Source organism: Paramormyrops kingsleyae, chromosome 23, assembly GCF_048594095.1.
Source record: "Paramormyrops kingsleyae isolate MSU_618 chromosome 23, PKINGS_0.4, whole genome shotgun sequence".
Classification (NCBI taxonomy): domain Eukaryota; kingdom Metazoa; phylum Chordata; class Actinopteri; order Osteoglossiformes; family Mormyridae; genus Paramormyrops; species Paramormyrops kingsleyae.
The window spans coordinates 24,420,299-24,439,200 of record NC_132819.1 but is presented as its reverse complement, the minus strand read 5'-3'; the positions used below and the strand labels follow the sequence as shown (position 1 = coordinate 24,439,200).

Genomic DNA, 18,902 nt, shown 5'->3' with positions numbered 1-18,902 from the left:
ACGACAGCCGTCATTCTGACTAGTCTGTGAACACCTCAGTGCTCAGATCCCCTAAACGCTATGCTAGGTCAAATCCCAAAGCATAAAATAATTACATTCACACATCTTCACAGACAGCTCACTAAGGCAGGGCAGGTTCAGAATTGCCCAGTGGTACAATGACACAGTCATATGTACTGTGAACACATCACCTTCTGGTACAGCAACAAATCCAGTGAAAAGTCAGTTGTGAGGACTTGTACACCCAATATTGCAGTGATTTATCTACGAGGTGGCGGGGAGTCGCTGGATGAGGCTGCGGTGTTGGGATCCCATCATCCTGTCGTCTAAGTTATGGCAGGGTATGGGGCTGCTGCAGTGTCACCTTAAAGGGGCGCTCCAGATTTATTACATCACTTTTTGTGGCCCTCTCTCGAACCTACTCCTCCATTCCATCCGTCATAAATCCAGGGGAAAAGAAATTTACAACTTGCGTGCTGTTGAAAGTACACAGCGATGTACACACCTACCGGCTGCAGACAATTAAAAACAAGTAGCATTTGTTTTGCTATGTAAAACATGTTACAGGCCTGTAAATTTCACACGTGCACGTGCTGCTCTTTCCGTCACGTGGGATTCCCATGTATAATCTGTGACTTTTCAGCGACCAGCGGCCGTACTTCGCTCCATGAATCGCGTAAGTGCGGGACTGGGGAACAGAGGAGATGTTTAATGGGGCCTGGCGATGCAGCCTGAAATGTAAGTACATCTGACAGCAAAAATAAAGAGTGAAAAGACTGATTACATCAGAGGTTTAAGCGTGTGTTGTTCAGGCGGCCTCAGACCTCGTCCTGCTACACAGAGGAATGATTAATCTACCTGTTTTTGTCTTTATAGTTTAAAGCTCTCTAAAATTATTGCCTGGGGCTATACTGTAGATATACTGTAGCCTGTTTTTAATATTATAATACATATGCCATGTATTAATTTTGATTTGGAATCCTCTTTTGATTATACAGTTTTAAATACAAAAACATATTCTTCGGTGTAAAGAAGCTGCCGCACAGGTAAAAGTGACAGCTAGGTCACTTGAAATTCAACGCAATGGTTAATAGTGTAATTATATCAAGCGACTACGGGTAATGATCGAATGATCGATTCGATTTTTCTTTCTTGTGTATATGAACAGTGAAAATGTATAGCGCAAAAAAATCATGGTATTTCTTTAAACCGCATTTCTTAACTCAAGAGGAAATCATAGTCGTCGGGGGTATAATTGTCAGTCCTTGCTTCCCAGTTGGCAGACACGCCATCCTCCTCGAAACGCAAGAAAAACTCGTTCCTGCCCCGCTCCGGGGCTTCTTTAAACTTTCCGTTGCTGTGTGATCTCCACGTCTAATGCCAATCTTGTCCTCTTCTTTATTCTTTCCGCTTTCTACTCCCCCCACCCCTACTCCCGCCCCCGCCCCCCGTGCCCCCCGCGCAGTCGGCATCGCCGGGTCTTTCTCCGGATGTATTGTGGCAGCACGTTTGCTGCGCGCCCAGTATAAAGGCGACGCTTCACGCTCGGTGCCATTAAAAGCTCCGTCCCCGTCAGGCAGGACTGTGGCCGCCGCCAGCTCAGCACCGCGATCAGATCGGGACAGATCGCACCGCCGCTACCGTGAACTGAATCTTCACCGTTCGTTCAATTATGAGATTTTGCCTCAATCTTTGTCTGGATTAACTCCTGTGTAATCGTAATTTGTTTTCCCTTCATTTTCTTTGTCTCCAACTGTAAGCTTGTTCCGTGGTCATGGGGTGTATAATTTTATTTTTGCTTAGGGTGACGAGGGGCTTCCCCGTCTTGTAAGGCGGATACCAGGTGGATCTATGTTCTTCAAAGACAAAAGAGGCAGTACAGGGAAATCAGAGGAACTTTAACATCAAGGAGAATGCAGTCTCTGTGCTGGCGCGCTGTCTTTTTCCTTGCGACTGCTGTCTACCTGGTAAGTTTTTGTCCTGTTTGTTTGCCCACCTAATTCGGCCAGTCTCTTAGCTTTTTTAACTTTTATGCAACGGTTTAACGCTATTGCAGGCGATTTAAAACGAATGACTTTAAGGTTACTAAGGGATGAATGTGTGATGGTTATATTTAAAATGTACGACCCTCCAAAAAAGGTGTGTGTATGTGTCTGTATGTGTGTGTATATATATGCTACAGAATACAGAACACATTAATGTAAGGTTATGGATATTCGAATACATTAAGAATACCCATTCTTTATCTAATGCGCATTTGCGCAAAATAGAAATGGATAACGGTATTTTGCTTGGTTTGCTTCGGTGGTCGGCTACTTAGACGTTAAACTATTATTTACTTATATAGGACGATTTCTAAATTAAGCCTATCACACTTATATCAGCCTGAGCCCACGTTTATAAAACTTCCAGATTTTACGTTTCACTGCAGACGGAAAAGTTAAAGGAATGAAGTGCAATTCAGCCATGAAATCCCAAGGGGGCGCTACGCATACAAAAGATTTGGTAGAGCAGGTGCAGAAGCTTGTGGGACTCCTCACATATGACCGCGTATTTTTACGGATGCGTGTGTCTGTTGCCCTGTTAACTGGGCGCATAAAAATAGAACTATATAGGCCTACTGATATATAAAAACAAATAACAATAATTATGTTGAAAGTAATTGAATATATATAAAAATATATAGCATTTATTAAGAGGAGTTGTTGCCCAGGATAGGGGTGCGAGAATTAGTCGATTGATCGAAAGGCAACCTGGGTATTTAATCGTTTATACGCCATTGCACAACATGTCTATAGTTTCGAGAGATGCAAGAGTTTCGCTAAATGAACTTTTTAGGCTAATTTTATGGAAACCGGTAACGGGATATTTGCTTCGGTCAAGAAACAGTGGCGAATGTGTCTTTTTAAAAGGATACATAAATATGTTTGGTTTTCAGGGGTGACCTGTGTCGTTTGGCTTTGCGTTTCCTTTAGATGATGTAAATAATGAGGCGCATGTCATTCTCTTACATTGTTCAGTGTATCTAATACCGCTTATTTAATGGGACCGGAACAATAAAAGGTTCTTCTTCAGTTATGTGTATTCAGTCACCTGCGCTCCTCACGCACAGACAGACTGGAAAGTTCAGCTGTCGTTTCATATCAAATGAAGTTTTATATTTGACGGCAATGACGTAACGCGCGTATTTAGGTGCATGCATCTCTGTTTAGTTTTATTTATTCTTACATTAGAGATGTAAGTTTAATTGTTCGCTTACACGTTCCCCTCGGCATTCCCATCAGCAGTCATACACTTAGCAGAAGCCGAAATACTGTAAATATTAGTTTAATTGAATATGTGTCATGTCTCTGATGGGAAATATCCCAAATTTGACTGCAGTTTGTGTGGTTGTATACGAAACAAAAAATATATATTTTTTTATTGCATTAAGTAAAAAAACCAAAAAAACTAAGATAAAGCGATCTGACATAATACACACCACATGTTCACTGTAGGTCTTCGATTATTTTGGATTGTGGGATTTTTAATAATACATTTTCGTAATTGTGACATTAATGGAAATACAAACGTTCACAATTTGTTTGCGCACGACAAAACTATTTAGTTTGACTAAGGGCCTTGAGAAAAGAATAAAATAAGGAAATGATTAAGGGCTAACTGGTTTTATATGCTTAGTGAGTTAATCATTGGGATGAGGATATAATTGTCCATATCGGAATAGTATTTGCACTGTCGTGCACTTCTAAGCTTCTGTAATCTGTCATCTTAGGACAGTGATATTTGATCAAACGCACTACATTAACTGTACGTCTTTTAATTTATTGGTATACTGAAAAAATTCCAGGCGTCACCGCAAAATGGATCTGTTTAATGTTATATTAACCATGACTTTCTTTTACACAGGTGATTACACTCGACGAAGCCCGTTAGAAGTCACATTATATAGAAGTTTATCAATTTGGTATTTTGTATGATGCTGGCAATTTCAAGCATACCTGTCATTAAAATATATTCTGGAGGGAAACGGAGCTATTGCGTGTACTGATAATCGGTTACATAGATGGAGGTCAGCTAAGTTAAATAAGTTTCAGTGAGGTTTGTTTCATATGAAGCGGTTCGGCAGCTGGGTGAGACTGAAGAAGTGAGACGTGAGAGCGTTAAATCGGGGGCGTTTTTCACTGCTGTGAGCTCAAGCGTCTCGATGCGTCAGTCGCGCCTTTCCTCGAAACACAGCCTCGTAAAAAGTTCATACAGACCAGAAATACGCAATTATATTTTGCACAGTAGCCTAAGATTTAATTTCCGTGTCGCTTGGAAATCCATACGAATCATTCTAAATATATAGAACATCTGAAGACATAACCTCCTCTATATAGGCTACAGTATAATTCAGTGTAGGCTACGTCCAGCATTGTTTGTTAAAACATATAACAACAAATTGTACAATATTCTTAATTTAGTCAGTGAAATCTTTTGAGAAAACATTTAAGTTTTATTTAAGTTATGTGGCCTGTTTCATCATAGTGGGTTTTACAGATGTTTTTTTACGAAGGAGCGTCATGGACATTATAGCTCAAGTGATATTTTCAAGTAATACGAATTAATTTAATTTATGATTAGCATGTTTAGGTAATTAATTACAATATGTAGAACGTTACAGTTATAATCAATTAATTTGCTTCTGCGTGGAGCTGATTTATGAGTTAGTAAAACTAACCGTTTTATCCGCGCGTATTGTGACCTTCAGCGCCACGAAAACTTGTTGGTGTCGAGTAATCGGATCTAAGGTTTATCTGATAGTCACATTAACCAAATCATACGAGAAGTCCACTTTCCCTAAGTAAAAAGCACTGTTAACACGCAAGCTTCAGTAGCCTTTAAAAACGTGCTGAGACGATCTGTTCACCTAGTATGTACTCTGAGTGGTTTATGCAAAGTTATATGCTAAATAAATAATAGAAATTGGTATTAATAGCATACTATAAAAAACACCAGGATGGGCGGTATTTGTGAAGGGTTTTTCTGTAACTTACATCATAATGTTAAAGTGTGATTTTAGCCTATTAAACTGTTTAATAAATCGGACCGTAATGATACCTAAAAGTTATCGCGTGGATAACTACCGCGATGGCACTGCATTCATAAATAAACCTTTAAATATGTTTACTTGATGGAAAACGTTTATTGCATATAAACGTAAATATACAATGGATTTTGCAGTGTTTGTGCATGATTCAGCCTAGACAACGTTTCCATTACATTTCCCAAACCTGCATTATTCAGTCTGGCAACAATATGCCTCATTCAAAGCCGCGGGGATTAGAGCGGAGCTTTGATCGTTTTATTTCATATTGTAAGTCTCTTGTCTACGCTTAAGCCGCTTGTCGCCGTGACCCTGGCAGCCAGACGGTCTCCGGTCTGTCGGTAGCGTGAAAGAGCGCAGGTACGTGGCCGGTGTGAACGGCGCTTACCGCGGCCGCGTAAAACGTGCGTCTGCTTCTGCCGGCTCCAGGAGAAGCACCGGCGATTTGATGGCAGCTGGAGATACTCGGCGTGCGTCGAGGCGAGCCACTCAATGTACCGGGGCTGGAGAAGAGGAGCCGCGGCGTTTGTCTGCGTCTGAGTGCGCAAATTTGTACGAGCTGTCTTGAAGAAAACGTAGACCGGCAAATGGAAAATGAATGCTGTTCTTAGTCCATAGTAGCCTACCTGTGCGTTATTTTATTCTTTTTCTCGTGTATGTATTAAGGGATTTTGTAGATATAGGCCTACGCATAGATACTATACATCAGAAAAAAACCTCGTGTTATTAGATGACCTCTGTCACTGAAACGCGCGAGGAGAATGATCGCTATGAAAGGAAGAGACAGGCGCGTTAGTCCGGCTGCTCTTTTGTGCGCAAATTGTAATCCTTGGTTTGTCTGACTCCCCTTGGCTGTTGTTTGCTCTGCGCGTGTGTGTGCATTTGTGCGCGCTGTTTTTTATAGCTTCAGTGAAAGCATGTCTTTGTTTTATTGACAAGTTAAAAAAAAAAAGACATCCTCGCAGGACGAGTAACGTAACGTCCCAATGGCGCGTGAGCACCGGGGGTCCTTACCATCGCTGGCCCATGGCGGCTGATCAGCTGACAAGGCCTCCCGCCCTTTTAGCTGGTCGTCGTCACTGGATTGTCATGACAACAAAATTAATGTAATATTTGTATGTGTGAAAATGCCTGCATGCATGTACGTTCTGTTTAATGCACATATGATGGTTTAACAGCACTGGTGTTGAGTAGCTTTGAGTTATTTCACAATGTACATCTAAGGCCATTTGGAAAAAAAAGTTGTTAAATGAACACTTTGTCATGGAAATAGCACACACACACTGCTAGAGCTCCCTTGTTCGCCAATTAGGTGTTTATAAGCAAAAAAAAGATCTGAAAAGGACACAGAATCCACTTTTTATTCTAATGGGAAGTCTGCGTTTCCCAGTTGCTGCTTATCCATCACCACGTCAGAATGGCCCCCGATTGGGTTGTGATTCGCTGTGCCATGATTGGCTAAGACTCAGCAGGAAAACAGATTAGCCTGCTAAGCTAGTGAGTCCCACACTTGGCCACGCTTGGGCCCCGTGGCTCTCGGTACCTTGATGTGTCAGCTGGGAGCAGCCCTGGGTCTAGACAGTCGAGAAGCCCGAGATTTGGTGACTTTATTCTTATAAGCTTCACCTCGTTTTTACCACTTCAGCTCTGAGACACACCGTGGTGGAATTTTTCTGCTTGTGAATTTGTCACATATATATGCATAGCTAGCATGTTGTTAGAGCTGATCCTGTCTAGTTAAGCGGTTGACCATGGGCACGTTTTTACTTTCCTCGATAGTCCACATTGTGCGTCATTCATGCGTCTTAGAGACTGTGGAAGGAGTTCAGTCAATATGAAATGGCACAGATATGGAAATAATGACAAATTTTGTTTTTGATATTTTGAAGCTATTTCCAGATTCTGTTCATGCCCCGAATGCCTTGATTAGGGAGTCTATAAATAATCTTTTAAAAAAAAAATAATGGTCACATATGGTGATGTGACAGTGTTTCATTCATGTTTTTTTTTTGTAAATGAAATTTTGTTAAAATTATGGCTAATTCCCAAAATTACATCACTTAGCCAAATTAATGAGTCCATTCATGAAAACCCTTGAAATAGTCATAGTTCTAGGTAATGAAGGGAAATATTTTCCTTCCAGTGAATGACCTCCTACTATGTAGTCTTGTGCTGTGTTCTGCCAGAAGGGGGTGATGCAAACAGTTACCGCATTAATTTAACCCACATTGCTCACTGGATTCCAGTGTAGATTAGCAAAAATAAGACGACTTGCAGTCACATTTCTGTCAATGCTTAAATGGAATATGCGCCTGACTCTTCAGATCAACAACAAGACCATGCTGGCGAATTTCACGAGCCACGCTGAATTAACAGTCTGGATGGTACTTGCAGTTCCACAAGCTGTTTACTGGGTAACATCGACCATGAAGAAGGCCCAAGGTCTTGGATCTCACTTTACTGCCAGGATAGCATGCTTCAGAGGCAAAGAACTGCCAGTTTCACAAGCCGTTCACCAGCTGTAGACCAGACTGCATGCGGAAATATAGAAATGTAGAGTCTCCAGGGCTGGAATTTAGATGTCATGACATGGAGTGACCAGGAGGGGTGCTGTACTGTATTCCCTCATGGAAAGTGTCCCTAACCAAGCCCTGGGAGAGGCTACCTTGCTTACAGTCTCTGTGGTGCAGCATATATGTCCTGCAGGATGGACTTTCTTTGATGTTTGCTTCAACTGAAGAGACCGACAGATCTGAAGGATGGAAATACATTTCTATGGATCAGTCACTTATAGGGAGATCACTGTAATATGTATGTGCATTGTAGGGTGGAGGCAGACTTTACATGGATTTGCAGTCTAGTGTAGCAATAGTACTGGTGTTTGGCTTGAGATTTGCTAGCAAAGATGTATATCTGTCCTTCTTCTCATTTGCTCCTTTTGGGGCAGCATGGAAGCTTGGTGGGCAGCCTCGCACCCCCAGAGTCGGTTCCCAGCCCATCTTGTGTGGTTTCCTCCAAGGTTCCCACTTCACTGCCATAGACCAAGAACATGCGGTTAGGAGTCTCCTGCTTTGCTCCCTCTGCTTCCTGGGACAGACTCCAGACTCACCATGACTCTGTACTGGATGAGCGCTTATGGAAAATGGATCGTTGCAGTTACTCATGTAGGCAGAAGTCCTTATCAGAAGCAGCTTATATTTACCGAAGTTAAGTACCGCACTTCAAGGGCACCTTCTGGTTGCATCAGCAGGCACTTTCCAGGTTTCGTCAGAGCTGCACCACACAGGCATGTCTAGCTCAGCTGGGGAATCAAGCCTTTAATCATTGGACGATCTTGAGCGGTTCAGCAGGGGGAGCCCACACTCGGCGTCATGAGCTCAAAACCAATTAAGCGGCTCCAAGCACAGGGAGATGAAACGGCACATGCCACTCCTATCTGCCAGTGCTGTGATGCCACCCAGGAAAACAAATCGGCGGCGTCCCCACTGCTGCCGTGCCAACCCTCCGTCACGAAAGGCGTCCTGGCGCGAGTGTCTCACCAGCATCATCCCAGGAATGCTTTGAGGGGAATCCATAGGTGCCAAAAGGCATTCCCAGCATGTGAGAGCTGAGCAACCTACACCTTATGTTCAGCTTAGCTTTGTTTGCTGCACAGAAACAATGACAGCGAGTGGCTGTGGTTTGATATATTACATAGGGCGCTAATTTTGTTTAACTCACAATTCCTCTTACTGCCACAGGGAGCGATGTTGACAAGGTTGCCGGAATTGCTATGTCCTTCGCTGGTCCCTGGTACCTTGCTGATGCAGCTACTTGACGTTTCCTCTTTCATAACTTCTTGACTCTAATCATCACTTTCTTATTCTTCATCCCAGTTTGTGAAAACAAAATCAATCTTTCATAGCATGTACTTTCAGGTGCTAATTGGAAATTAACATAAATGCTGTGGCTTTAATGGTTGGCTATTGTCTCTCGCTAATGTAGAGGAGACAACTACTGAACTATTCATCCTGGGCATGATTAGAGTGAGTTCTAAGGTTCATCAAAACACTGATTTCAGGATACTTCCACAAAGGGTTTATTTAGAGCCCAAAGACTGAAGGTGAGAAATCAATTATCTCAGCTTTTATTTTCTTCTGCTGCCCTCCACTGCATCTCCTCAGGAGAGTTAAGGTCAGGTGTCAGGCTACTGGCTAACCCTGAAAAAGCGAAGTTCCCCGAAAACACAGCTGCGATTCAGTCTGAGCTCCATCCTCGAATTAATAATGCGACCGACCCCAAGCATGTGGCAGGCGCTTGATTGATATCGCCCTCTCCGAAACGCGCCTCAATGTGTGCAGCACTTTGAGCTGTTGCTGAGAAACAGTCTTTGTCGGGCCGTAAATCCTTCGATCCGTCTGAGCGGAGCCAATTTATACTCTCGCTCAGTAAATGCATCCAAGGCTACCTTAGCCAAGCTGCGTTGCGTGTCCTGCATCTAGGGCTACCTTAGCCAAGCTGCGTTGCGTATCCTGCATCTAGGGCTACCTTAGCCAAGCTGCGTTGCGTGTCCTGCATCTAGGGCTACCTTAGCCAAGCTGCGTTGCGTGTCCTGCATCTAGGGCTACCTTAGCCAAGCTGCGTTGCGTGTCCTGCATCTAGGGCTACCTTAGCCAAGCTGCGTTGCGTGTCCTGCATCTAGGGCTACCTTAGCCAAGCTGCGTTGCGTGTCCTGCATCTAGGGCTACCTTAGCCAAGCTGCGTTGCGTATCCTGCATCTAGGGCTACCTTAGCCAAGCTGCGTTGCGTGTCCTGCATCTAGGGCTACCTTAGCCAAGCTGCGTTGCAAGTCCTGCATCTAGGGCTACCTTAGCCAAGCTGCGTTGCGTGTCCTGCATCTAGGGCTACCTTAGCCAAGCTGCGTTGCATGTCCTGCATCTAGGGCTACCTTAGCCAAGCTGCGTTGCGTGTCCTGCATCTAGGGCTACCTTAGCCAAGCTGCGTTGTATGTCCTGCATGAAAATACAGCCCTCAGCCCTGGCAGACGGTGGCAATGGCGATCGGCCCACCTCTCATGTCCTAACCTCTATTTTGCAGTGTTTTGCATCTAATTTGTATAAACTCAGATGGGAGATTATCTGAGAGGTGTCCCCTCCCACCCAGATAAACCACGTCTGCCACTGAATTAAAAATGACTGAACTGTGGTGCAAATTGAGGGGTAAACAAGAATGACTTTTGTAGTGAGATATTTTCGGAGCATTGTATAAGCCGGCTTTTGTATTATACATTATGTAAGGTAATTAGCAGTGGCTTTGGGCATCCTGAACCCTGCGGTTATGTTAAGGCTGGGTGGCCTTTTAACCAGCTGGATGGCCCAGGAACGGCGGGCATGAGGGATTGCAGATGCCCGTCGGAGGTGAGGGCGCTGGGCAATTGAGTGGCAGGCAGAAAGTGAGGCTCTCTCATGCTCGGCTGGGCAGTGGCACCAGAGGGGTGGGGACAGAGTGTTCATGTCGGCCCGTAATGAACCATCCAACATCACTGAGCCAACCGTGGGCGGGACATACTGGCTGTATCTGCCCATCTTTTAGTCTCGTTAAGTTTTCGCGATCGCCTATGCGGGGCTCCTCACCCAGGGCAAACTAATGCAGGGATTTGGGAATCACACGGATTCGGAGCTGGGGGCTGCACATGTTGCCTGCCCCAGGAGGTGGGAGGGGGACATAGGGGATGCTTTCTGAATTTCCGGTGGAGATTTATTTATGGTTGGCACCCCGTCCCGGGTTATTCCCTTGCCTTGTGCCCTGTGATGGGTTGGCACCCCGTCCCGGGTTATTCCCTGCCTTGTGCCCTGTGATGGGTTGGCACCCCGTCCCGGGTTATTCCCTGCCTTGTGCCCTGTGATGGGTTGGCACCCCGTCCCGGGTTATTCCCTGCCTTGTGCCCTGTGAGGGGTTGGCACCCCGTCCCGGGTTATTCCCTGCCTTGTGCCCTGTGATGGGTTGGCACCCCGTCCCGGGTTATTCCCTGCTTTGTGCCCTGTGATGGGTTGGCACCCCGTCCCGGGTTATTCCCTGCCTTGTGCCCTGTGATGGGTTGGCACCCCGTCCCGGGTTATTCCCTGCCTTGTGCCCATAGTTCCCAGCACAGGCTTTGGACCCCCGTGACCATGCATAGGACAAGTGGACACAGAATTTATTTTTTGTTTCCTTAGACGAGGGCAATCGGTAGCCTAAGCATGTTGGAATGTGAAGGTTTATCATGAGTATCCTGCAAGTAACAATGCTACATTTCTTTAAGTGAGAAAAACACATGATCCCATTTACATTAAAATATTGCATAATTTTCTGAATTTTTTATAATTTTTGTTAAAAAGACCACATGCATTAGGAGACATGACTTGTCTGATGTGACATAGAGGTGATGGAAGGTTATGGTTAGAAAGCAGGGTCAACCAGCTTGGAAAAGGTCGGGGGTAAGGACCTTGGCTGAAGGGCCCAACAGTGATATGATTAATCTGATGGGTTTGGGATTCTAACCCATAACCATCTGGATACGGGCACCGATCTCCACCTTGCTGAATATCTATGATGCGCTGCAGAGGCACTATGGGGGTCAGGGGGAGGGGGGCAGTGTTGTTCAGACCGCCCCAGTTCCCAGGTCTAGACGCTTAGCGTGCGGCATGCGTCTGATGCATGCACGGGGGGAAGCACTCGCGATCAGGTGACTGCGCGTGCGGCATGCGTCTGATGCATGTGCGGGGGGTAGCACTCGCAATCAGCTGACTGCGCGTGAGGCATGCGTCTGATGCATGCGCGGGGGGTAGCACTCGCGATCAGGTGACTGCACGTGCGGCATGCGTCTGATGCATACGCGGGGGGTAGCACTCGCGATCAGGTGACTGCGCGTGCGACATGCGTCTGATGCATGCGCGGGGGGTAGCACTTGCAATCAGCTGACTGCACGTGAGCGCTCAAAGCAGCGGCCATCTCACTAACCCCGCTTTCCACTGCGAAAATGTCACAGCTTCAGTCTGAGTTAATTACTCCTGACTCTCGGTAATTGGCAGATAAACTCTCCCCTCCTCTCGAAATCCCCGAAAGGCTGACCTTCTCAGTCACAGCCAATATGTGAGAGATGGGGGGGGGAGGGGGGTCACCGTTTGCCGACTGCCTGTCCCTGGGCCTGAATGTTAGCAGGGTAGCTCAGATGAAACACCTCTCCTGGGTTTGTGGAGCGATGGCCTGTGTCTGACTGTGTGTGTGTGTGTGTGTGTGAGAGAGAGTGTGTCTGACTGTGTGAGAGAGTGAGTGTGTGTATGTGTGTGAGAGATAGTGTGTCTGACTGTGTGAGAGAGTGTGTGTGTGTGAGAGAGAGAGTGTGTCTGACTGTGTGTGAGAGAGTGAGTGTGTGTACAGTATGTGTGTGAGAGAAAGTGAGTGTGTATATGTGTGTGAGAGAGAGTGTGTCTGACTGTGTGTGAGAATGTGTGTGTGTGTGAGTGAGTGTGTGTATGTGTGTGAGAGAGAGTGTGTCTGACTGTGTGTGAGAGTGTGTGTGAGAGAGAGAGTGTGAATATATAATTTTTCATATTGTCCACAAACCGCAGTATACGGTATTTTTACGGTATTTTCAAAAGCGCCACTATTCTGGTACTTTGAAATCTTGCCGGTAAAATGTGGGAAGCGAGGGGGGGGTCCTCAATTTTTCCCAGCACATTTTCCCCACCTGCTGGACTAATTTTGGCGCCAATATTTAAAAGTAGCATAGTGTTCCCAAAATACTGAGGTATACCTCAAATAAGGCATTTGACGTAATACCACCTAAGCCTACTCTGTGCATGACAGTGTGTGTGTCTGTGTGTGAGAGAATGTTTGTCTGTCTGTGTGTGTGTGTTTGTGTGTGAGAAAGTGTTTATCTGTGTATGTGTGTGAGAGAGTTTGTGTCTGTCTGTGTATGCAGGTGGTCCATGGAAGAGACTAATTAATCCAATTACGTGTGATGACAGTCAGGCGTTTGTTGGTCACCCTGAAGAATCCAGAAAAAAATCTTCCTTTTGAAGTTTAAATGGCTTTCGCGGTCTGAAACTGAACATGACCTATTTCACTGCGAGTGGCCTCCTTCGGATCTGCTCACAGGCTCCTGAAGGCTTTTGGTTGCAGTGAGTCACTAGGTCAGATGTATACTGTTGTCTGGGTAATTTTTTGCAGTTTTCCCCCAAATAATTAATTTCGGTGATTTTGAGACAAACAAAACAGAAGACCGAGCTGTGACAGTTGAACTGTCAGACCCCTGACGCGTCGTGTGTGAGAAGAGGCGGAGACAATTCAAAACTCACAAAAATGAGCGCCAAAACGAAAAAAACCCGATCTAGACGGTCAAGTCAAAACACTTTACAGGTTTGCAAGCAAAATGCTAAACTTATAACCATCTACACAGTTTTTGGGATGCTACTCTCTCGTTTTAAAATATTGTGTATTACAGATGTTGGTCGTTTATTGTTACTTTGGTTTAAATGTGTAATTTAACAAAAAAAGTGAATATAACTGTAACTCATAACCCACAGAAACTTATAATGGTATGAAGTGTGAAGATGACGGCGACCAGACTGGATCTGATCAGCAATGTCACTGTTTTTATGTCTAAAATGGGAAGTTTTCTACTCCTGTTTTATTCAAACAAATTGAACCAATCGGTGTCAAATAGCAAAGATGATGTCGCCCAAACATACCAATGTGGAATGAACCATTTGCGGGGGTGTCTGGAGGCCACCCCCAGCCTCCGATGCTGACGTGGGTCGCTGTGTGTCCACAGTGAATCAGCAGTCATCCCCGACACTTTACCCATCTTGAGGGTGACCATTTGGAAAAAGCAAAGTGTCCCCGTCCCCAAGCCAGCGAGAAGTTTGTTCTGCTTGTCACCCGTCGCACAGCTGGTCACTGCCCAGCCTGAACCTTTATGCCCATGGAAATTGCTCCTGCATTGATTTTCAGAATCGATTTGCAGAATTACATTTATTTACCCCCTATCCCCCCCTGCCGTGCCCCCGTGGGCACTGAGTGCTGCTGGGGATTTAACTCGCATTGCTGAGAAGCTGCCCCACCCAGACGGAGCACCAAGAGGGCCGCCTCAGACAGCTGTTACTCATTTGGCCAGGGGTGTGGGGATTAGTGAATGGGGAGCAGGTGCATCATGGGTATTTGGTAACTTCAGAGCAGTTCTGCAAGCAGATTGTACCATTTATTTTTGTATCTTGACATTTCAGAGAACTAAGGCATGTTAAATATGTGAGATGCTGGAGTGCCATGCTTTACCATTCAGGTATAATTGGGGATGATTCCTCTAAAAAGTACAGAAGCTGAGTTTCCTGTAGCTGGGTTTCCTGTAGCTGAGTTTCCTGTAGCTGGGTTTCCTGTAGCTGGGTTTCCTGTAACTGAGTTTCCTGTAGCTGGGTTTCCTGTAGCTGGGTTTCCTGTAACTGAGTTTCCTGTAGCTGAGTTTCCTGTAGCTGGGTTTCCTGTAGCTGGGTTTCCTGTAACTGAGTTTCCTGTAGCTGGGTTTCCTGTAACTGAGTTTCCTGTAGCTGAGTTTCGATTCTTGTAGTCTTCATATGAAGGCAGGTTGACTGTAGGAACACAAAGTGTACAGAAGCTGTGGCGTGTGTTATATACTCTGTTACAGACTGTTCATAGCACAGGACCTATATTTGCATATTACTTTATTAATTCCATGACTGTTGTAATTGAATATGGAAGAAAACAATCAAAACATCTGTGTCAGGGTTGGGGCCATTCCGGAATTCCAATACAAATCTGGAAATGGAACATTCTGTAATGCAGTCTCAAATTGGGTACAAAGATGAATGGCTTTTAATGCAATCCATGCTCCTGTTCAATGATAACGTTAATTTTTAAATTGGTCTGAATGTATTGAATGCCTTTTGCTGCACCTGAGCAGTTCCCTTGTATTGCAGTGTTGCTTTGTGTTTAAAATGGGGAAATACTCCTACAAACAGTGCTACTGTTAGTTTTATTCCTAACTTTACTTGACTCACATATAACTATTTTAAGAAGCATCTTTTTAAAATGATATTTAAAAATATCCTTCCTTAAAACAATTGTGAAGTGCAAAATTATAACTTTGGGGTTGAATATGTTTTTAATATGCTGTTGTACTGGTATTTTTTGATCATGGTGTTTTTCAGGACCCCATATATGAAATTTCCCACAATCCCGACTTTACACTTGTACTGGCAACCTTTTCCTGTTGCATTGTTACTGCCTAGATTGTCCCTGCTGACATTTAAGTGGCTTCACACAAAAATGATTTCATATGCTGTTCTGTAGCTGCTGTTACTACGGCTGCCAATAATCACCGTCGCCATCATCATCCTCGACTCCCTTACCTGATGCTTTTTCCCAAAGCGACTTACAGTAGAGGGAAGAGCTCCTATTTAGGCATGCTCCCTGGGATTTGAACCAACAACCTTAGCGTTATTAGTGCAATTCTCTGATTTTTGAGCATCATCATCATCATCGTACTTGTTCTTCTGCTTATTATCGGTATTATTATCATCACAGGTGAATATCTCCATATTTAGTAGATTAGCAATGTGTAGCATGTGTTGCTATAGGCCCCTCCTCCTGGTCTGTGTATGGGACACAGGTGCATGCTGGATCCTTAGTAGTCGGATGTTTGATTTTCCATCCGCTCTTCCACCTGTCGATATTTACCTGCTCGTGACAGACGAGTGAACACTGACCCCTTTCTCCTCCTGATGGAGCCACTTGGAGTTTGCTGTGTCGCTTACACATCCCGTGAGAGACCCGTCGATTTAAAATGATGATGCGAACCATTGCAGGACTTTACTGATGGCACAAGTGGGTGCCATCTTCCCTTCTTGATGATCGCGTCTTTCCTTTTGAGAATCAAAGATTGTTTTAAAGCAGGACTGTAATAAACATGGCGGCTTGTCATGCTCAAGCCAGAAGAATACCTTCTGGGACTGAGACGATCTCCAAGACAGTGACAGCAGGTGCATTTTACGGGCATGCAAATACACGCGCGCGGAGATCGGTTCTCCATTCAATGCGCCAGCAAATCGAAGAAGCTTAATTAAAGCACTTATTGGAGTTAATGGAATCTGGCCATGGCTCCTGGTTCCTACGATCGACACAGGTACACATCTGTGTCTAATTTAATCAGCTGGCAGTGCATTATGTAAGTTCGGGAAAGCGCAGACTGATGCGAGGTGAGGCAAGCCCGCCCCAAGCTTCGCAGCACGGCTGACAGCCCGGGAATCTAACTGCCAGTTAATGACAGTGGTCAGTAACTCACCTAAATGAGTGGCAGTAGGGGAAGAGTGCCCCCTAGAGTCACACTGGATAAACAACACCCGTGCAGGGATGTAGCGAGGGAATCTGGGCCTTGAAGGGTTAGGGTTAGGGTTAGGGTTAGGGTTTTACATGCCAGGCTTTGTATTCCAGGCTAGTACCTGTGTCTTTTTTTCACACTGGACGTTTTCTAAAGGTATCTGACATTGTTTCATTCTATAGGTATTCTATAAGTATACCATGTTCATTCATTCTATATTCCTTTAATATATAACCTACAAGATAAGAACAGGTGTTTTATTGATATAGGATTTTTACAAAATGCGGAACTTTTTTTGCCCTGCTTAATGGAAGTCTGTTACTAGTTACTGCCCTGCTGTGAACCAAAATGGCAGCTGTAAACCAAAACAGCGGTGTTGCAGGGAGGAGCAGGGCTTTGTGTGATGCGGACCGCACGACCTATAGCCAGACCTGTCAGTAAGTTACTGATTGGGCGCGTCGTCACTCCAAGCCCGTCGTAGCAGGGGCAGAGCAGGACGCCGGAATGGCCGGCCTCGTCTTCTGCGCCATGCTGATGGAACCAAATAAATTCCTTGCCGGATAAGCTGATTATTCACACAGGCTTGTTGTGCATTTACATTCCGGACGTGTGGAGAATGAGGGATGACGTGGGGGGATAAGAACTGTTCGCAAGGTGTTTATCGAGGGAGAAGAGTGCGCAGAAAATGGCATTTTCTTGTCGGAAGAAAAGAGGGTAGCGTTGGGGGGCCCCCCCGGATGCCATCGTACCGGGCCTGTGGCCAAACCATTTAATATCACGCTTAGTGCATTAAATCCACATTTAATTCTAATGCTACCACCCTGATCCACGGGATTCTAATGATTCTTCTTCACATAGAATGTCAATGCAGACTTTTTAAATGTACATTTTTAACTGCCAGATTAGTTTGGTCGACCAAAAAAACTGCACTGAATGTATAAACGTAATGTGATATAATAGACTTATCACAAAAACATTTGTATACGTGACCATTGAGCTCTGTGAGGTCTGGCTTTCTGGATAAACCCTGTGACCTTTCAGCAAGCTGTGCACGATTTACAACAGGGACGCTCAAACTGTGGCTCCTAGTCGACTTCAGGACAACATGCTAACAGTAGGGAGCCACTGCATTCTCTTAATATTTACCCCCCTATCCTTGCTTGGCAAATTTTATCATGGAGGACACCCCCCTAACCCCATCAGCGACATTTACTGTATTCAAATGTATTTCTTACGCAGATTTGGTACAGACTGCTAGGAAGATCATTGGTCAGAAGGATCAATATAATCTTCAGTCTATTTTTGAACAATGTCAACTCAAACATGTAGAGAATCCTCAGTGATCCATCCCATATTCTGCACCTCCCAGTATGAATCGTTACCATCGGTCCAAACCAAACTGTTTTAAGAACTCTTTCGTTGAGTATATGGAACAGCAGCCTAGGATAGCAGCCGACATAATTGGTATTTTTATTTGCTTGTTTGTTTGCTTATTTCCTGATGTCTCTTGCAGGAGGGAGTGTTTTGTGTATCTGTGTTTTGGCGGGTTCAGCTCTATAGAGTCAGTAAATCAGTGTTTCTCAAATTTTGTCTGACCCCCCCAAAAAAAAAAAAATTTTTGCAACCTTCAGAGAGAGATAGATAGATATATAATTTATTATCCCCAAATGGAAATTCGACTTGGACTCTATAGAGCTGAACCCGCTCATCTGTGCACATATTGTGAGTGTGTATCGATATTTTTAAACCCTGAAAAGCAGGCTGACTGGGGATGGGTGCAGTACTACTACTCTGCACCACAGAGATCCGCGTTTTTACTGTCTAGTTTCTCGTAGGTTGTTCTAACAGATGTACACGTTAGAGCAGATTCGTTATTAATCTGGGGAAATGGGAGAACGGCTTTACCTTGGGCTTGTCTGCTCAGTCCCCCTTGCCCTAGTCTGCACGCTGCAACTGACAGACAGATGGACTTGCTCCCCAAAACGTCCAGTTTCCCATCAGCCATGATCGTCATGGCGATAGCAGCTTATCCCGCTGTGAGCACGTTAGCAATATGGGCCGTGCTCATAAGACATAGCCGCGGCTGTCGGGGGGTGTAGGGATTTCATACTGGGGGGGGGGGGGGGGGGGGGGCAACAGATGATGCGGATTCCTGTACTGCACTTGGCAGAGGCTGGAAAGTGGCCAGCGTCTCAAAACTAAAGACTGTGAGAAAGCACAGAAGGATTCTGGGTAGCAGCTGAGGGTGAGTGGAGCACTGAGACAGGATGCCCGCTTCTCTGGTTGGGGGGGTTGGGGCCTGTCAAATGACACCGCAGTGCCGTGGCCCCTGCCTCAGCTGGAACGCTAACCCGGGCCGCCAGTCCTAACCCCGGCCAGCAGGGGGCCCCGTTGCGTCTCCTCTCAGTCAAGGTGGAAGCCATGACAGGATGTCTCTCTCTCCCTCTCCGGGAGACGCGCCTC

At 45.2% G+C, this 18,902-nt stretch overlaps 1 protein-coding gene across 3 annotated transcripts in view; it reads left to right on the top strand.

Annotated features, from left to right (window-relative positions):
- Positions 1–1,484: 1,484 nt before the first annotated feature.
- nxph1 (neurexophilin 1) overlaps positions 1,485–18,902 on the top strand; it is a 29,591-nt gene continuing 12,173 nt past the window's right edge. The window contains exons 1-2 of one of the 3 annotated variants that reach the window (XM_023809697.2): positions 1,485–1,660; positions 1,804–1,967. In XM_023809697.2, the coding sequence (XP_023665465.1) occupies positions 1,914–1,967 (54 nt within the window). In that variant the 5' untranslated portion in view covers positions 1,485–1,660; positions 1,804–1,913. Of the gene's footprint in view, positions 1,968–18,902 lie in introns of all 3 variants that reach the window. The other 2 variants (XM_023809696.2, XM_023809695.2) reach the window with 2 other exon arrangements.